The sequence below is a fragment of the Crocodylus siamensis genome, chromosome 4 (genome assembly GCF_052110815.1).
Source record: "Crocodylus siamensis isolate JL-2025a chromosome 4, ASM5211081v1, whole genome shotgun sequence".
NCBI lineage: Eukaryota > Metazoa > Chordata > Crocodylia > Crocodylidae > Crocodylus > Crocodylus siamensis.
The window spans coordinates 21,972,221-21,992,684 of record NC_143398.1 but is presented as its reverse complement, the minus strand read 5'-3'; the positions used below and the strand labels follow the sequence as shown (position 1 = coordinate 21,992,684).

Sequence of the window (20,464 nt, the reverse complement as noted above, 5' to 3'; positions counted from 1 at the left end):
ACTGCATCTTGGACTGTGCCTTCACAAGCAAGATCGGATCTGCCCCGTAGGCCATAGGATTCCAGTCCTTGATATAGATGTCTTTAAAAATGAAGGAAATCAACTGATGTAAAGCTTTGAGATAGTTTCAGCTGACAACATATACACTTACTAAAGACAGAGAATGAAAGTGTGCTTTGAGAGGGCTCACATGCAAATAATTGAAGGAGAAAATCTGTAATGATCTGGTGCTAGGTTATTTTTTTGAAGAGTAATCATATATGGTCTGTTGGAAATAAACATTCTTTAATATACCTACTGCAGCCAATTGCTGAACTGCTGTCAGAATTGGATTTGAACACACATCATCGGCAAGAGCGGAGGAGATGGAAGGGGAAGAGAACATAGGTGCGTATTATGCAAATACAGAATTCTGAGCACAGAGAACTTTTCAGTACTGAATATAAATGTGACACTATCACAAAATAGCTGTCAGCATATCCAAAACTAGTTGCTAGTTAGTATCATTCTACACTACTTGTTCTCATAATGCTGTGAAATCAGTCTTTTCTTTCATGAACGAAGCACTTGTTCCCAGATTTAACTGACCTTGAGGGGAATTGGATCAACTGATACAGGTTTGTTTTGACTATTAATCCAGACAGAAATAATAGTGATGTACTTGGAAATTGTGGTCCCCAAATGATGTCTTAAAAACATTTAAACCCAGATCCTCAAAGGAACTTAAATTCTCATTAATCTTTCTTGAGGGGTACCAGTCCAGCATGTGGGCTCCATGGTTATCTTCAATACTTCTCTTCACCTTCATCTACTATAACTGTATCATTGGATTTACTCAGTCACCTAAGCATTGAGTCCATCCTAGAGCGGCTCAGGGATGTGTAACAGTGTGGTCATACCCGTCTTCGGCTGTGCGCTGTATGTGCAGTGAGTTCTCTGAGCTAACCAGCATGGTGTCAGAGCTCCTGCTGTAGCTCATGTAGCAGGCTCACCTTTCAGAACTTGGGTTGAGTCCTAGGCTTGAGATCCTGCTGTTTTGATTGGTGAAACCCGTCCACCAATCAGGAGGCAGCAGGAAAAATAAAGTCACACCCCTTTCCTGAGGGGAGGGAGAGAAGAGCTCCCTGTGCCAGCTGCCTGCAGGAGGATTCAGGATTGAGAGCGTGGTCAGGAGTAAAAAGGTAAGAAAGGTTTATTGACTTAACAAACACACAACTACACGTAGTATAACAAGACAACAATGACAGACAATAACAATTCATGTTGGCAACTTATCAGCAGTCCTCTCTGATGCCTGATGTACAACAAGTTCCTCTTCTATAAAGCTCAGCAAAGTCAGGTGTCCCTGATCGGCGCTGTCTGCGGTGTACAGGGAAGGACCCTGGTGTTCAGTCCTTGGGCTCTTCGAGATCCACTGGCCCACCGAATCCAGGTCAGCAGCTAATCTTTAAATTAGTAGCTTCTCTCACAATGCTGCATATTCCTTCTACTGATTTCCAGATGTGCTAGCCAATTTATATCTTGAGCTACGCTGTTGACTCATAGCCATTCACACGCTAACACTATGAACTTTCCTTATGACTGACCAATAGCAGTACAAGCCTTTGCATTTTTCTGATAAGGTTAATTTTAACTGCATCACTACTTACAAGGCCTCACTAATCTTTTATTTTATTTTAGCGGCAACAAACAACAAGAAACACCTGGACTAATCCTCACAGCAAGCACCTTTACCACACAGACACAACTCTCAGCTCTCACACTCCCCCCGACCTGATTGAAGACTGTAAACTGTCAGGTCCAGAAGACTTCAGGGGCAGAGCTGCGTGCCCAGCACAAGGGGCTCAAGAATAGCAGAGCCAAGAAAAGCTGGGGAGCTCTCCCTCGTGGGCAATAGGCCCAAGGCTTCTGAAGCTGCCATTGGAGGACCAGCCTTGGGAGTGGTGCAAGACTGCTTGGGCTGCTGATGGTTCACAGGGACAGTGCACAGACACCCAGCCCTGGGAGCAGTGTGAGCCTGCTCGGGCCCATCATGGTGCACAGAGCCCAAGCTTTGGGAGCCACAAGCAGTGGCTTGAGCCTGCAATCCCAGCAGGGCACTGGGGGGCCACAGTGAGGCGACTAAGGCCCCATCTCCCAGCAAGTGGCCAGGTGCACAGGGCGGCACACGGGCCCGAATGTTGGGAGCCAGGGAGCAGCAGAGGCTGTTTGGGTTAGCCACCCAGCGTGAGGATGGCTGGCAAAAGCCTGAAGGGCCCGGCCTGTGCTAAGAAAGCCCTCAGTGCCAAGCCAGGGCATGGGGAAATGGTAGTGCTGCAGCCTGAGGCCCAGGAGCCAGCAGCAGTGGTGCAGCAGCTGAGAAGACCTGAGCCCTCGGTGCCCAGAGCGGGGAACAGGGTGGAGAGGAGCCCAGTGGCACAGGAGAGGCCTGGAAAGGTGCTCCATCAGAGGAGATCCCATCGAGCTGTGCCCTGACCACTGCCACCTGAGGGAGCACGAGTCATTGGGCCCTTGGGTCCCACAGGAGAAAGACATTTAGGGCAGACAAACCCAGAGAAGGGGCTGGGTGAGCAGTCCCCTCCGCCTAGTCGAGGCTCTAAAGGGAGGGGCCCCTGGTGCTTCCTGGACATGCCCCCCCCAAGGGACCCCATTGGAAGGAGGACTGTCTTGTTGTGGGTCAGGGATTATATTAAGGAAACAGATATTAAGATTATTCATGTTTGCTCCTTATATTTTGCGATTGAAATGTTGTATTGTGAGGTTTTAAACAGTGTTATTTAGGGTTTGACCTTGGTTATTGGTTAATGTTCACTGTGTAAATGAATGTATATGATAGTTTTATGTATAACTCCATAAATTGTATATAGTTAAGAACTTTGGGCTTGCGCTAACTCTATAGAGGAAAGAAGGATCTGCTTGAAATTCTGGCATCCCTCTCACAGCACCCCCTCCTGCCTACCCATCCCATCCTATTGAGAATAGGGCACAAGCTGATAGGTGTGGGGTCTGTTTGCATGCAGCTCCAGAGCCCGAGGCTGAACATTGCCTCAGTTTCTCCGTCCTCTCCTTTATCCCCCTGCTCCTTGAAATCAGCAGGAGGGGACAAGAGGGCATAAGCGGTAGTGACACTCAGCCCCTGGGCTCTGGAGCTGCTTGAAAGCAGGTGCTAAGCACTGCCATGGCTTGCCCCTTCTTTTACCCAGTGGTGGCACTCACCCCCGGGCTGTTGAGCTGTGTCAAAGCACAGCACTTAGTTGCCTCAGCCATGCCTCTCTTCTTTGTGTATAATTCCTGACTAGCTTAGGCAGCTATCTGTTCAGCTGGTTTCTGAACATCCATCCCTGCTTTATGTACCCACCTCTCCCCATGCCTTGTGCAGTAAGTCGAGGCAGCTAACTTAGGGGTAAGGATTCCTGTAAGTGGCAGCACCTTTAGGAAGTAGGCTTGGCAATTCTGAGTACTGCAAGAGCTAAGTACTTTTGAAGTACCACTGGAGGCCTGGACATAATGGCCTTCAGCTGCAAGGGCCTGCATAAAACCATTGTGTACAGGTCTGTACTTTTTCTCAAGGTAATGAATGTCCAACTCAGCCTGTTATGTAAAAGTTAAAGACAGAAACGCTGACTTAAAAAACCCTACTGATACAACCAAGGACTGAGAGATCCTGGCCACTAAGGCTAGGTACAGGTATTCATAAAGCATGAGAGGAAATTGATCTAAGTTATGCAGTTCTCTGTAAGTGGTGTAGTTTAGATCAGCAGCGAACAGAACATGCATTTACCCTTTGGTGGGGGGTGCAAATCCTAGACTGGGTTCTGCCTTTTTTTTGCCAGGCTGTGTGTGCTGTACTTCTGTATTGTTATGGGTATAGACCAGTTTCTGATCATTTATACTGGTAAAAGTGTAGTGGCTATACCTGGCCTAAGCTGGGACCAGAAATCAAGGGACCAAAACTGCTCTGTCAGAAATTAAACCTACTTGGTGGACAAGAAAATAAGATTTGGTGCTCCATGCACCACCTCTTTTGGGGGGTTTATTAGTCTGACACTGATGGACTAAAAGGAATGGACTACAGCTGTTGCTCCCACCATCTTCTGGAGCTTTGGGCTCCATTATTATATCACTTGGTCTTCATTCTCCTGAAGTCCTGAGAGCTGACCATGTCAGAGCAGGCCTGGAAAAATGAATGCAGATGGTATCACCAGCTCCACCAGCTTCTGCTAAATGCTGACTGTCATCAGGAATGTGAGACTTGTGTTCCTGCTGTCAGCTGCTCCTACACTCATCTCCTTCTCTTAGCTCCACTTAGCTTTTCTCTTTCCCTTTTGTTGCTGTTTAAGAAGAATCTAGCTCAGCTGGCCAAGACAACACTTCTTGCGGCACTGCAGGGTGTCTGTGACCAGAGAGGCAGCTGACAGGAATGTCTTAAAAATGTTGTGCAAGTGTGAAGCACAATTACTGGCTCTGTGAAGAGTCATTATATCTAATCAATAGCCACTTACAGTTCTGTGTAACCTGGGAATGGCTAACCATGCAGAAAAGGCAGTCAAAGGAATCAGACTTGAGTTGGGCCTTCCTACAAACTATATTTTCTTGCGTTTATTAAACAAATGCAGATTGTTGTTGGTATTATTAATAATTATACCAGGTAACAGACAAAAAATAGGGTCAAATTCTGTTTTCCTGCACTTGTTTAAATGCAGAATATTTGTACTGCCTTCCAAAAAGTCCTTAGGTATAATGCCTTTAGGGTACCTCTCTGATGAAGTCACAGATGTGATGGGTATCTCAGCTAGTTTTAAGCTAGTCAGCTGAGATGCTGGTAGCTGTTTAGCAATGCTAGCATGGAGCTCAGTATGAGCTAATTTTCCTTGTTTCTCTAAGGTTAGCCTAAGCAGATAGATTAGGTGATAGTTTTTTGGAAAATAGACCAAACCTCAGCGTATATACAAACCCGGTCAATGAGCCTCACAGAACTAGCATAAAGACAGACCACTGCTAAAGGAGACATGAAAGTGAAACCAGGATGCTGACAGTGGCCTTCAATAGACAGAAAGGTTGTTAATGATGAACGTGAGGAAAACCTTTATCTCTACCTGTGACCAGGGTGGATTCCAAGGGGATGCAGTGGCACAGTCACCCCCCCACCAAATCTCTTTCAGACCATGTTGAGGAAGCAGCAGCATGGACTTTTTAAAAAGCCTCTTAAACATATAAGCAATGCATCTCCCAGCTCCTTTCCCCTCCATGCTCAGTGGCATGTCCATGTCCCTCTGCCCTCCCATTTGGCACCCCCCTCACCTACCGCTGCTGCTGTCCCCACTGTCTTCAGCTGCTCTGGGGGTTGGGGAGTTCCAGTGCTGCTACTGTCGCACTCCCAAGCTGCATGTGAAGCCAGGCTCAGCCAGGGATAGCAGCAATGGCCTTGGGCAGTGTCTGCCAGCTTGGGTGCAGGGCAGGAGCAGGGAGGGGGGTGTCCCTCTTTTTGCTGCTGTCTCTGACTGAACCCAGCCCCTGCATGCAGCCTGGCTCAAGTGCAGCAGGAACAGCCCCTGCGGCAGCCAGAGACGATGACAGCAGTGGGTCAGCGAGGCAGGGTGGAGCAGGGAAGTGCTGTTGAGAACAGAAGGGAAAGCGGGGGCGCAGGTTCTTACCTGATTTAGGAACTGGTAGCTGCTCATGAAGAATCACGTGCCTGGCCCACTGGAGACAGGCATTTGGGAGCAAGGGGTGCAACCACCCCTGCAGCTCCCCCCTTTCCAAAAACCTAGATCTGTCCGTGATCATGACTACGTAATAATGCTGTTACAGAGAATTCAAATAATGTTACTAGGTGTGAGCACCTAGAGTAGCTTCCAAAACAAATGTCTTTATTTTCACAGTGAAAAAAAAAATGCCACCTGTCACAACATGTCAAGAATATGACGGATAAGTGTCAATTCTCATATGAAGTACCTCGCCACTGATGAGTAAGGGGGATGAAGGGTTGCTTCTAGTGAAAGACTTGGGTGTCTGAAGTAGACTTAGGCAGAACTGAGGAGCCTAAGCACAGATCTGTGATTACAACCCCCACCCCTACCTCACTCTCTAAAACCTCAACCCTTCTCCCTTCAGAAAAAAAAGAAAACAAAAATTGAGGCCATTTTCTTTTAAGAAGGAGACCACTGTGCTGCTGCTTGTGTCTCATGTAATGTCCTAATGATTAGAGCATGCACCTGGTTTTAATCTCATCTTTCATCCGAGGGGGTTCACCATTATATCTCCAACCTCTGAGTAGAGTGTCTTTACTGGGTAGGCTGGATTGGTTATGAGCTAGGCTGGCATTCATCACGCCTCCTCTTAAGGCTATGAACTTTTTCTAGGAAGTCATGATTTACGGGACCAGAGAGGAAGAATAACAGGAAACCAGACTAGGTAAATATGATTGTTAGGGACTGCTCCTGGGAGCCAGAAGATTGCACCCTCTCAAATTCAGGAAAGCATTGAACTGGGAGAAACTGAACACCATCCACTTTGCTCTGCAGCCTGGGGACAGCAAGCATAACTTCACACATTGTAGTCCCCTAACTAGAGCGTGAGATCTTCTCATTCTATATCCCCTCCATAAATGTATCCCAGCTCCTTTAATCTTCTTTTGTAACTGAGTTGTGGAGTTCAGTTTCATTTCCTTGCAGCTGAGCATGGTCTTCTCTAACATCCACCTGCAACAGGCTGCGAAGCCATTTTTGTGATCTCCCAGCTATCCATGCACAGTACAAGATAGGTGGTAGGTCCTGGAGTTTCAGCATTTTACAGAACACCCCAGGTATGACTACTCCTAGATCATCCATGACCAATGCTTGTGCAACCCCTTCTTAAGCACTAGTGTGCTTTCTGTTAGGTTTTGGGTTTAAAAACAAAGTATTCAACTCTAGCATTTAGGAAAAACTACAACTCAGTGATTAGTGTGATCCTACTATAGAAGTTAATTTACTCTGTGTGTGTGCGTGTGTGTGTGTGTGTTGATATCTCTATATGTGTGTTTTTATTGAGTGCAATTTTAAAGTGGCTAAGATTATAATTTGTATTCACTTACTACGTGGTTTGGTGTAACTGTCCCATGGCAGATATAAATGCCTATGCTATAAATTGGCAGATATTTTACTCAATAGAATTAGTTCTTTAGCGTGTAACATGATATATTCCAGTATTCTGTAGAGAAAGTTTTGTGTCAAGCTCCATTTTCCTTTCTGTTGGTATAGTGCTTTTGTCTGGTTTGCCTGGGGTACATAGCCACTGTCGTTAAATCCCTATATAATAACTTATTTCTCCACAATGTCTTAGGAATTCCTCAACTGCAATATAAAAAATGACTGTACAACTGTAACTTAGTTTTTGACACTTTACAAGCAAACTTAGGGTAGTTTCTAGTCCTAAAGAGTTTATAGTCTAATCACGACAAGATGAACAAGTGTGTGTAAAAAGCAATTGGAAGGAATGGAGAAAGAAGGATGAAGGAAGCAGTAATAAAGGCAGCTAAATGAAGAACCAGCTGGCTTCTGATTGGTTAATAATTTAAGAAGTGCATAAATTACAAGGTTGCAAACAAATAAGACAAGTAACAGACGTTCCCTACTGGTCATTTTGCTAGTTGTCGTCCATAGTTTTTAATCATCAGGGAAGAGATGCGGGTCTGTGAAAGAAGAAAGGTTACTGGCCTTATGCATAGTTTTCCCATTATTAAAGGTAAGGAAAGGAAGAAAGAACATAAATACATATGGGAAAAGTGGACACACGGTTATGGAGTCTGGTGCTTCTGATGGATGAAGGGTGGGCCTGTTAGCTGTACAATAACACACAGGAGTGGGCAGTTAGAGAAGGGCAAAAAAAGGAAAGAATTTGTAACTGATGTGGCAGAGGCTATAGGGAATGGCAAATACACTTGAGAGATCCAAACAAGAGGGTTATATCCTCTCTCAAATTGCAAATTGTCAAGTTGTGGAACCCTTAAGACACATTACAGTTAAAACAGGTTGAAATTATGATGTTAATGGCAATTTTTGAGTGGTTCTAAACAGGAGATGTCAGAGGGAAAGGATGAGAAGGCAACATAGTGGTGGTTTGGGAAGTCACTGGTGTAGAGAGATGGTCATTGAAGCTGGTTCAGCAGATGAAGACATCTAGGGAGAGGAGGCCAGGGGAGAGGAGGTAGCAAGCCAGGAGGACCTCCTCAAGGATACATGAGGAAAGGTGATAAAGCAAAGAGGATGATTCAGTGAGAGAGAGGTTGAAGGCAGTAACTAAGAAGTAAGAGGACCTCAGCTCAAGACAGGGAGTTGTTAGGAAGGGAAAGATTTCAAGCTGGAAGGAATGACTGGAAGCATCAAAGCGGGGATGGTGAGGAATATAAATGTGAAGTCCTGAAGGTCTGGGGACCTGCAGGTGATGATGTTGTTTTTGTAGAGGAAATGCGGATTGGACTGATCTGGATGGAGAATGGAGTTGGAGGTGGAAGAAAAGTAAGTGGAGGTCTGCAGGAAAGGCAAGTAGAGTACAAGAGAAAGAAGAGAAGAGAAATCTTCTTACCCTAGAGATGCCCCTGCCTGTTTAAGGTGGAAGAAGTCTGGTTGGGCATTCAGGAGAAATCATGCATGAGCTCTGTTCATGCTTTAGATAAGTGGTGCTCAACCTTTCTGCCTGTTGGCAGGCCAGATCCTGGTGGTCTAGATCTGGCACCCAGATGGGGACACATCTGGCTGTGTGGAGGGAGGTGGGTGAGGAGACAGCCTGGCCCCCATCCGGCCACATAGGGAAAGAGGGCTTGGCCCAGCCCCAGCCCAGGGCATGACTTGACCCCGATCCAGACATGTGGAGGAACAATGCTTGGCCAAGCTTCAGCCCAGCCCTGTGGGTTGTGGGGAAGTGGCATGATTTAGCTCCATTCTAGCTGCCTGGGAGGAGGGGGTATGGCCTAGATCTCATCCCAATGTGTGGGGGTAAGGGGTGCAACCCAGCTCCCATCCCACGTGGGGGGCTTGTTAGGGCTTTGCTACACAGTAATTTTGGGTGGCTCCTTTTAACTCTTGGATTGTCCACAGGTCAACACCTGAAACTGATTTTAAGTACTCATTATGCAACTCAAAGTTATGCCTCTCCAGGGCAGGGTTATCTCTGATCCGTGCTACCCAGCTCATGTTGCACTAAGGTGTGGCCACTGTAGGCTATACCCTAGTGTAAACACCGCAGCCATCTCCTCCCACACTGTCCCAAATTGAGCCCGCTCCCTCTGCACCCTTCCTAGCACCCCAGATCCCCACTTACTTCCCCCCCACCAGGCCCTGCTTGCTTGTGGCTGCCTGCACTGCCTGCCCCTGGGAGCAGGCAGGGAAGGCTTAAACTGCCTGCCTGGCCACCACGGCTGCTGCAGCTGCTGCACTCCAGGCCTGGTCCCCTGGGACAGACACTGTGGGCAGCCACATGTAAGTAATGCCCTGGGTGTGCATGGGGGGGCAGGGGGTGGGCAGGAGGCAGGGGGAACCCCAGGGGCAGGGGGGATGAGAGGAGCCCCAGGGAGGGCAGGGGGCAAGCCTAGAATGGGGGCAGAGGATTTTACCTTTCAGTCCTCCATGCCCCTGCTGGCCTGGACATGCTCCTGTTCCAAGCTTGAGCTACCACTAACACCCATCAATGTTTGGCAGCTCAGTGTAACATATAACAAGGCCCTTAGTGACAGTGATAGACTACAGCCTATCATCCTGGCCAGTATGCTGGTGGGGAGTGCCATTGTTTTGTTGTCTCTTGTGTTAGTGTAAACTCTTTTAGACAAATCTGAAAATTAACAAAATTTATAAAATGTAAGGAATATCAAAAGTGCTATGTGGTGTATGGAGACAAGGACAGTGGGGCCCTGGGCAGTGACTTGGACTCCTTGGTGCTATGATAATGCAATCCAGTAATAATAATAATAATAATAATAAACATTTTATCCTAATGAGCCCAGCTGATATATATATGAACGGTGAAGGAAGGTTCCAGTTTGGGAGAACAGAGATGAGACATGGCCTGAAGAGTAATTTGCACTTTGATGGTTTGCCTAGACTTGCAGGAAGGGAAGGGCTTTTGTTTACGTCCCAGAGAAAGGGAAAATTGTTAATGGGATCAGGGATAGTTATTTGGCTTTCCTTTATATCCTGGGAAGGCTGAATACTTGTTCTGGGTTTTTGGTTTCATGGAAACCTTGCATCACAGAACAGAAGGGATCTCAAGAGGTCACGTAGTCCAACTGCCAGTGCAAGTTCATCCACGTTTAAACTACAGTAGTCGAGTGTCTTGAGGAAGTGGAACTTAGGTTCCTGGGGAGAGCCCCCACTGTGATGATATGTGCTGTACCACATATTTCAAACATGCATTATCTCTGTACATCTGTTAATAGTTGTAAATATGTATGCATTGTAACAGGTGTAAATATTTTGATAGAAAAGATTCTAGCAGACAACTTGCAAAAATATGTAGCATAGTTCCTACATCTTATAGGACCAATAAAACGTGTGACAATGTACTGCAAGTATCTTCCTCAATAGTTCTAGACACCAGAAGGAGGTTCAGCTATATATAATCAATAGTAAAACCTGTCCCCATGTGAGTGCAGTTAGCTCTTCCCTGATCAAGCAAAGAAAATCAAACAAAATATAAAAGATCTCATATCTCTTAGCCTTTACAGAAATTCTTTATATAGAGAGGAAACTCATAATGTGTGTTATTCCTATGTGCAGCTAAGCTATCCCAATTAATTTGCACATTAAGAAACTTTTTTTTAGTGTACTTCACTTATAGCGCACACTGCAAGGGTCAAATCTGTGTCAGAACAGTTTATTGTGTTTTTGTACCAACTAATATCAAACAGCATCCCTGCCCATGGCAGTAAACTTGTATGTGGTGCTATGAGGAGAAACGCCAGTAAAACCCCACCAAAACCTCCCCTCTGATTACTCCCATTGAACCACCTTGTGAGGACTGTTTTGCTAATTGTATATGTTTGATAGTAGAAAATAAAACAAGTATGTGATGGTGAGGAAAACACCTGAAGTTGTGTATTCAGATCCTTATCCCAAATCTCGTTGAACTCAATAGAAAGACAGTCCCTACAACGGGAGTTGTATTAGCTCTTATTCAACATGGGAATGAATTGGTGAGCTCCAGCTCTCTGATGTGGGCAGATTCTAAACCAAATGCAGCCTTGAGTGTGTGTTTCTTATGTTTGCTTGTTAACAATCAATAGTGAAAAACACACTATTATAGCTATTAGTATAACTGGTTGACCTTATTTCACATGGAGAAACTTTGTATTGAAAAATGAAATTTAATTGAAACTTTCCCCCCTATATAAACCACTTTTTTGTTTCACAGCGACTTAGTGTTCGTTTAATTTCATGTTTTGGAAACTTCTATTCTCCTTTTTATTCATTCTTTGGTTTCTGCATTTTATTTCATTTCTATCACTTCCCTTTTTGTTTCTTTTACTTTCCTTTTCCACTAGCACAGGGAAGAAATGACTTGAAAAGTGTGAGGAAAAACATTTCTGTTTGTTGTTTTCCACATGGGAAAATTCAGGCAACCATTGCAGAAGAGTGAGCTAGTATCTTTTCTTAGTTTCTTACCCTTTTAAAATTTCCCCTTCATTACTGGTAAAGGTAAAGAAAGTAAAAAACAAAAGAGCACCATCATCGCTCTGAAATCCACCCAAAGATGGTGGAATACTCTAATTTTGTGGTGGATCAAATATTTATATGAAATATGTTAAGACAGGCTTAAAATATAAAATTAATTTTGTTTCGAAATGTCATGTATATGGGAAATGATTCCATTTTTGACTAGTTACAGTTAAAGGTGTCTGTCACAAGTTATTTGATAAACCTGGGTTGTCTCTTGCTCTCACTGAAGTTGATAAGGATTTTTCTATTAAGTTCAATGGCAACAGGATTAAGCTCCTGTAGCACTCTTGATCTTACCATACTTCCAGTCCATCCTACAGAATTACTCGCTGACATTTTCAAATATGTTCTGATAAACTATTTTTATGAGGAAACTTGGGAATCAAATCATGCTCTACAACCCCTCTAGTCGGCAAATCTTTTTAGGCCTCTGATTGTCAAATTCCAGTTGTACTTATTAGATAAGCACAAAACATCCCTTTCTATATTGTGTGTCTGACCTTCTCTTTTTCTTGTAGCTTATGATAGAGGGGGAAAAGAAGACCTCAGTTTTCTTTTAAACCAAAAGAGAGACCCAAATATAGATAAGCATCATAAAATTTCTCTGTAGTCTCCGCATTGGCTGTCGCTGTGTTATCCAGGGTTCCCACCTTTCCTCAAACTAGCACTCTCATTTACATTGTGGATGGTTCAATATTTTCACTCATGACAACACAGACTGATATTTCTTGATAGCCGATTTTGTAATCACGCGAAAGTGAGGACACAGTATATACAGATGGAAAAAAATTTTTTTGGATATATATTTTATTTGACAGTGGTTTAGAATATCATACAGTAAACAAGATTTCTGTAAAAGTTAATTTATCCATAGTGGTGCGTTTCATAAAAATAGTTGCTCACTTACAGCCTTTCTGTGACTATTAATACATGGAATTATATTTATAGAGATAGAGCTGTACAGGGTAAATTCACAGCTAACACTACACAGAAATATTATTTGGAATGGGGTTTAGATGATGTGCTGTCTTCACAGGTTATCGATTACAGCCGCATAAAGCAATTGCTGCACAAGGAGTAGCTGCGAACTGTGCAAATTAGAGTTTATGCAAGCATAATCTCAACTGTTTCTCAGGTTTTATTGTTTGCTTTCCTTACACATAGAAAATAAGATATTGGGGCGTGCACCTACGCTACAGAAGCACTGTCCAAAACCAGATTCAATAAATTAATGGCAAATTATACTGAATTTCTAGTTCAGGGGATAAAGATTTTTTTTAATTAAATAAAAATTGGGTAAACAGCTACGTGGGTTTGTGCTTTTTGAAAAATTATAATTGATGTTTTCTAAAAAAAGGTATATAAAAGCTGCAAAATCCTTTATTGGAGGCTTTTCAAACACTCTGATAGGAAAAAAAAACATGCCCACATACTTGTAAGAAGAGAATGAAACTGAGTATCTCAGTCTAGAGCAATATTTTAGAGCGATAGTAAGGTACTAACCTATTGGAACAATGCTAATCTCAATGTGACTCTTTTGGAGAGAGCACATGCAGAACAGTTGATACCTAACTTTAAAATATATACTTTTCTGAGAATATTTATCTTCCTGATTTTTTTTTTTTTTTAACAACCAGTGTATTATTGCCCATGGCTTTTTTGGCACACAACAAACAAACCCTACAGTAACTTACCAGGGACAAGACGGTGCTGACGGCACATGGAGTCTTATGAAGGCAGACTGGAAAGTTAAGCATTAGTACTTAAGGCTTGAAATTCAAGACAGGGAAGCAAGTAGGATAAAAATAAAAATGCGGGGCAAAAAGGGAAGAAATGCTAGCAGAGGCATTTCCATAATACAAACGAGGACACTTGAGCATCTGTCTCAGAAACAAGTTTTGTTTGGGTGAATGTTTGCCTCAGTAGCATCTGTTCTGTCAAAGTGAAGAAGAAGAATTTAAAGTCTTTAAAAATAACTGCAATATAGCTCTGTAGTAAAGTCACCATATTCTGCAAGAGAGAAAGGCCTTTCTTCAAGGAAGCTGCAGCTTTTTTTTCTTTTAAGAATCATCTTTTCATTATAAGGATCTTGTTAGTGTCTCAATTTTGAGCTTGCCCAATTAAGATTGTGTGCTACATGCAATATTAGGGGAACCTGTGATAAACGGTTTCCTAGGACAATTTGCAAATACAACTCCACCCTAACTCCTTTCCAATGTACAGAAATATGATTTGTTCACAAAAATGGCAGTAGAAATGGTATCACAGCAACTAATCCACTAGATTCCCCAACTCCTCCTGTAGCACCCAGTGAACTATGCTACTGGGTATCATGTGGATTATCCCAAAGTGTTAACAGTGGAGACATATCATGAGTGTACAGTTCCAAATGCTTCAGAGAAACCCTTTAACCCCTGTCTAGATATGTTGAGAACAATTTATTTACAACATTTTAGCTCAGTTAAAAGATCCTTTCTCAGTTTCAGCTTGCTCCGTGCAGTTTTTATTTAAGGCGATGTTCCAGTTTGTGATTGCTCTAACTTGTTCCAGTTTCTTGATATAAAGTTTGAATGAAATCCAAGTCCTTCATGCAGTGGAAAAAATACTAAAGCTACACTGCACCATTCTTCTCTGATGTACTGTCTGTCATAATGTTTTGGTTTCTTCCATAGCTGCCAAAGTCCCTAAAATGGAACTGGGGACTTTAGGGTCAGTTTTAAATCTCCATGTTGACTATATGCTGTTTGAGCTTATTAGACACTGTGCACATTGTCATGGAATTACACATTAATGTTTTCATTCCTCAATGCTTTGTGTGTATGCGTGATAGTTAAAATAAATTAAAATAAATCAATGTGAGACAGAAGCTAAGAAGAATGTTCTGCGTCAATGTGAAACAGTTAGAGGGCAACAGTCACTTATTTATCTGCTCATGGCAGAAGTGCCAGACTTTACTACGCTAGGTAGCTTATCAGATCCGGGAATTTTCCATGGGCCTGGTGAGACAGTTGCCTTCCGAACTGTAGTGTTGGTGCTACGAGTGTTAATGGAATGAAGATATCCCTTCCTCGGGAACTCACTGGGTTTCCCATCAGGGTCCCTCTGGTTGTGGTCCATATCGCTTCCATATGAGCTACAGCTATTGCTACCGTACGCTTTTGTAGCACCACCTGAGTCAAGCCTGACATGTTCAGAAGCTGCAGTTGGTTTCTTCTCAGTGGTACTGGAGGATTTGTGATCTTCTTTTGCACTTAGAGATCCCCCTCTCTTGCTTTCTGACTTCTTCAGTCTCCCAACCTGTTCGTCATTGGTCCCAGCACACACATGCTCTCTTGCTCCAGCTTCGACCACAGTGCTCTGTCCCACAGCCTTACTTTCAGAGGTGGACCTGCCACCATCAGGGGTCCTGTTTTTGCCTTCTAAATATCCCTTCCTAGAAGCCTCTTCATGCTTTGACCTGTCTATCTTTTTAGGACTTGCTGACCTTTCTCTTTGCTCTCCTACCCTTTTCTTTTTGTGACCATTTGCCAAAAGCTCCTTTGGTTTTCTTACATCATGTTCCCTCTTCATATCCCATGTTGGCTCTGGGTTTATCTGATGGGAAGGGTCAGAAGGTGGGGCTAGATGTGATGAAGATAATGGTGAGATTATGTCATCAAGGGAAATAGCTACTTCCGGCAGACCTGGGGAGGTGGCAGAGGGAGAACTCCAGGAGTTTGGTTCGTCTGTCATAACAACAAAGAAAAGGTAGTTAAGGAATTATTTACACAATTGGCAATACTTAATTTTTTTCAAACAGCATGCAACAGCTAAAATCCATATTGGATGTCAGCATGGCAGTTTTTACTTAAGCAAAATTCTAGTTGAAGTAAGAAGGGCAAAAATAAAATCATTGGGAATTTTGGATGAGTAAGAACTGCAGAAGTTAGCACAGTGCAACTACTGAAAATATCTGTCTCTGACATAAGTTGATTTTTTATTTGCCTTTATTAAATAGTGAAAAATTAGTAGTGACAAATAAAATACATTTTTATATCATTATAACAGCTTTGTTATTTGGCAAGATCAACGCTGTCTCAAAAGACAAACGTGAAGGCTGATCTTCTCTCTAGTATACATTTCCTTACAAGCATAAAATAATCAGCACGGATTTGTAGCCCAGATTAGGTCATCCATCAAATCAGCTTCTTTCACCTAGGTGTTAAATTGCAGTATTTAGGGACCTAAAATTATGCCTGATGTGAAGGCATGCAGACTGGGGGAAATCTTGGCCATTAATTTTGAATTTGTCTCAATTACTCAACTCCAACAGCATTTGGTTAGAATGTGTAGATCCAATTTCCTTATGATACAGGGGTACATCCTGCACTGACACACAAAGAGCGGGGGATGAATTGGGTTTACCTATGTCTCCAAAATACTTAGAAGTCCAATATTCCAATCCTTTGCTTTCATGAGTAGTCACTGCCTTTTGTTTGAACTCCTGTTAAGGGGCATTAGTTCTGAGACGTTAGTTTTGAAGACTCATTGTGACTGCTGGCAGTCTGTCTCCTATTTGTATCCCTACCCTTTAACTATGAAGCCCAGAGAAGCCTCTCAGATTGATAAATGCTTTTCTGTAATTATTCTTGTTAGGTGGCTATATGTACAAAGACTCACATGCTGCCAAAGATAAAGGGATATTGCAAGGATCCACATAAATGAGGTGGCGCAAATAGCAAGAAACAGCATGTTTCAAGAAGGAGAAAATATTACCTTCTAACTGAGGGAGTTAGCTGGGCTTCTCTGGGACAGCACTGATTGGTCTGAACTGTTCTGAAAAAACCACACAGTGGGTGCATCGACATGAAACACTTTACTGCATGGCAGAGCTAATTATTCTAATCTACGCATGTAGATACTTACTGTGCAGTAATTGGCTCTAATCATGAGTAAATTTGCTACCTGCAAATGCAAGTAGCAAATTTACTTGAGATTAGTAACTGTACAGTAGCAGATGTGTAGACCCTTGACCGGGAGCAAATGTACTCCCAGTTAGCCAGGCAGCAGGGGGCAGCAGTAGGTGGGAGATTTCTTTCTGCCCTGGGAGCTGCCTGCTGCCGGGGTGTGGGGACAATGTCCCCCTGCTCCAGCAGCAGGCAGCTCCCATCTCCTGCTCCACAGGGCTGGGAGATCTGTATCTCCTAGCCCAAGCCCTGTGATGGCAGAACCTTGGCTGGGAGAGCCTCATCTCCCAGTGCCACCTCCGCGGTCACAGGGCTGGGACTGGAAGATCCTTATTTCCCTGCCAAAGCCCTGCGGTGGCAGAACCCGGGCTGGGAGAGCCTCATCTCTGTGCCAGTTCTGTGATCATAGGGCCGGGGCTGCAAGATCCTTATCTCCTAAATAAAATGCACACGCACACACACCCCGTTTGTTTTTCTTGAAAAAAATCTATGGCAAATTTCAAATTAACATGAGGATGCACATTATTTTGGAAAATTCAATGTCCTTTTCTCAATAATTTAGGACATCCTCAGCTGAGGCTGTACAGTTAAGCTAATGACTTGACTGTGTATTTTGCAGATAAAAATAGCAGAGCCGATAGTGAGGTGAGTGATGTAATGAGTATGAGCAGCATGATTATCTGAGGAGCTATTTATTTTACCAGATGGTGCCAGTTATGTGCTTAAACATAATGAACATATGTGTGAGGAAAAAAATAGATACTGAAAAGGGAAAAGTGCAAGTTCTGTGTAAGATAAATAAACTTTGGGCTTGAAACTTAACTGGGCTGAGGGTCTTGATTAAATCAAAAAAGACCCAGCACTTTCTTACCCTCTACTTAAGGTTGTGCAATATACCATCTGCTCCATGGCTGGTATTTGAGCAAGAAAAAAATAAAAACAAGGATTAACTTTTTGTGCTTCTTGGCTCTCGTGAATTTGCCTACGAAAAGCAGGTGCTGTAACTTCCACTTATCTCCGGGCTCATTTGTTTTCTTAATTCTGCTGTGGAAAACTGGTAGAGTAAGGAGAGGCTTTAAGAAGGAGAAGGAGAAGGAGAAAAGCACACTCTTAGCCTGAGAAGACCTGAAGCCTACTGGACCCTGTTATACCTAAATATGTCACTGAGCTTTATTTCTGGAGTCAAAAACATTTCTGGATTATTCTACCACAAAACTGGTGGGTCTAGACTACAGGTTGCTTTGCAATGCAAGGATATCTGAGATAGCTGTGAATGAGCTGACTCAAGTATTGCAGGTAACTTATTTGGGTGACACAGAGCTCAGCATGGCAAAACATAGCCCAAATCATAGAATCACAGAAAGCTAGGGTTGGAAGGGATCTCAGGAGGTCACATCTAGTCCAACCCCCTGTTCAAAGCAGGACCATGCCCAACTAGATCATTGGGGAATAAACAGGAGGAACTCGCCCTCAGAATAGCTAGTTCAAACCCAGATGTCATAGGGCTAACAGAAACGTGGTGGGATTCGTCCCATGACTGGGCAGTTAGCATTAGGGGCTATAGGCTTTACAGGCGGGGTAGGGAAGGAAGGAAAGGTGGGGGTGTGGCGCTCTATGTCAAGGAGCACTACACATCTTCTGCCAGTAGAATGGGGTCAGAGGAAGGGCGGGCTGAAGTGCTCTGGGTCAAGATTCAAGGGGGCCATGGGGAGAGCAATTTGACAGTGGGGTTCTATTACAGACCCCCCCCAACCAAGGGGAGGAGCTGGACCAGGAATTTTTGGGCCAGCTTGCAGAGGCACGTAAGGCAAGGGATGTAGTTGTCATGGGTGATTTTTAATTACTCGGATATCTGATGGGAGGAACAGTCAGCCAGGACGGACCGTTCCAGGAGGTTCCTGGCTGAGATACAGGACCTCCACTTAATCCAGGAGGTGCACAGTCTCACCAGAGGAGATGCCCTGTTGGACCTGGTCCTGGCCACAGGCAATGACCTGGTAAGGGGCCTCCAGTTTCTTGACCACTTGGGCGATAGCAATCATCGCTTGCTGGAATTCACCATCCAGCACAGGGTGTCAAGGGTGTGCAGCAAGACGGTAGCCCCAGACTTTAGGAGGACCAACTTCAACAAGTTGAGACTAGTGGGTGAGGTGCTGGGGTCCTTGAGGGCAGGGGAACTCACTGTCCAGGACGAGTGGTCGTTCCTTAAGGAAGCGATACTCGGGGCCCAAGGGGAGTCCATCCCAACAAGAAGCAAGGGGGGCAAGAGTGCCCAAAAGCCCCCCTGGCTCACCAAGGGCATCTGGGAATGCCTGCTTACCAAAAAGGCGGCGTACACCCAGTGGAAGGGGGGTGCTATCTCCAAAAAGGAGTATACTTCCTCTGCTTGGGCCTGTAGGAGGGCTGTCAGGAAAACTAAGGTGGATATAGAGCTAGGACTAGCGTCCAAAATCAAGGATAATAAAAAGTCCTTTTTCAAATATATGGGGAGGATGAAGAAGGCACTGGGTAATGTGGGGCCCCTGCAAAGTATGCTAGGTAATCTGGTGGTTGCGCCAGAGGAGAAAGCGGAACTCTTTAACCAATTCTTCACCGCCGTTTTCTTGTGCAGGGACTGGGACTTCCCCGCTGTGATGCCAGACGGACTCGAGGGGAATGCCTCCAGACCTCAGTTTGGGGGGACCGGGTTAGAGAGCTTCTGGAGGGGCTGGACATGTTCATGTCAGCGGGTCCAGATGCTGTCCACCCCAGGGTGTTGAGGGAGCTAGCTGGGGTTATTGCAGGGCCCTTGGCACGGCTTTATGAGCGCTCATGGTGCTCGGGCCAGGTGCCAGATGACTGGAAGATAGCTAACGTGGTCCCCATCTTCAAAAAAGGGAAGAGAGAGGACCTGGGCAACTATAGGCCCATCAGTCTTACCTCTATCCTTGGGAAACTCTTTGAGAAGATCCTCAAGGAGCACATCTGTGATGGGCCGGCTTCAGGGATGATGCTCAAGGGCAACCAGCACGGTTTCATGAGGGGCAGGTCATGTCAGACCAACTTGATTGCCTTTTATGATCAGGTCACAAAGGCAATGGATGCAGGTGTTGCCATGGAGATAGTCTTTCTAGACTTCAGCAAGGCCTTTGACACCGTCTCCCACCCCATCCTCATTAAAAAGCTAGGCGGCTATGGGATTGATGCCTACGCAGTCAGATGGATTGCAGATTGGCTCAAGGGTTGTACTCAGAGGGTGGTGGTGGATGGGTCATATTCAACCTGGGGGGAAGTGGGCAGCGGGGTCCCCCAGGGCTCGGTCCTTGGGCCCGCACTGTTCAATTTCTTCATCAGCGATTTGGATGACGGGGTGAAATGCAACCTGTTTAAATTTGCTGATGATACCAAAATTTGGGGTGAGGTGAGCACGCTAGTAGGGAGGGAAAGACTGCAGCAAGATCTGGATAGGTTACAGGAGTGGGCTAACATAAACAGAATGCGTTTCAATACTGACAAGTGCAGGGTGCTGCACTTAGGCAGTAATAACCAACAGCACACTTATAGAATGGGAAACTCCCTTCTTGAGAGCATGGAGGCAGAAAGAGATCTTGGAGTCATTATTGACTCCAAGATGAACGTGGGCTGACAATGCGAGGTCACGGTTGGCAGGGCTAACGGGACTTTGTAGTACATCTACAGGTGCATCTCAAGTAGAGCCAGGGAGGTGATCCTCCCCCTATACGCGACGCTGGTCAGGCCACAGCTGGAGTACTGTGTTCAGTTCTGTGCGCCCCATTTCAGGAGGGATGTGGACAACATTGAAAGGGTCCAGAGGAGGCCACCCGCATG

General features: G+C 44.5%; 1 protein-coding gene across 6 annotated transcripts in view; it reads right to left on the bottom strand.

The window, feature by feature from the left end:
• Positions 1-12,479: 12,479 nt before the first annotated feature.
• The window catches only part of MAGI2 (membrane associated guanylate kinase, WW and PDZ domain containing 2), a 1,241,136-nt gene continuing 1,233,151 nt past the window's right edge, over positions 12,480-20,464 (bottom strand). For all 6 annotated transcript variants that reach the window (XM_090041911.1, XM_090041915.1, XM_090041916.1 and 3 more), the window contains one exon: positions 12,480-15,415. In XM_090041911.1, the coding sequence (XP_089898037.1) occupies positions 14,613-15,415 (803 nt within the window). In that variant the 3' untranslated portion in view covers positions 12,480-14,612. The remainder of the gene's footprint in view (positions 15,416-20,464) is intronic.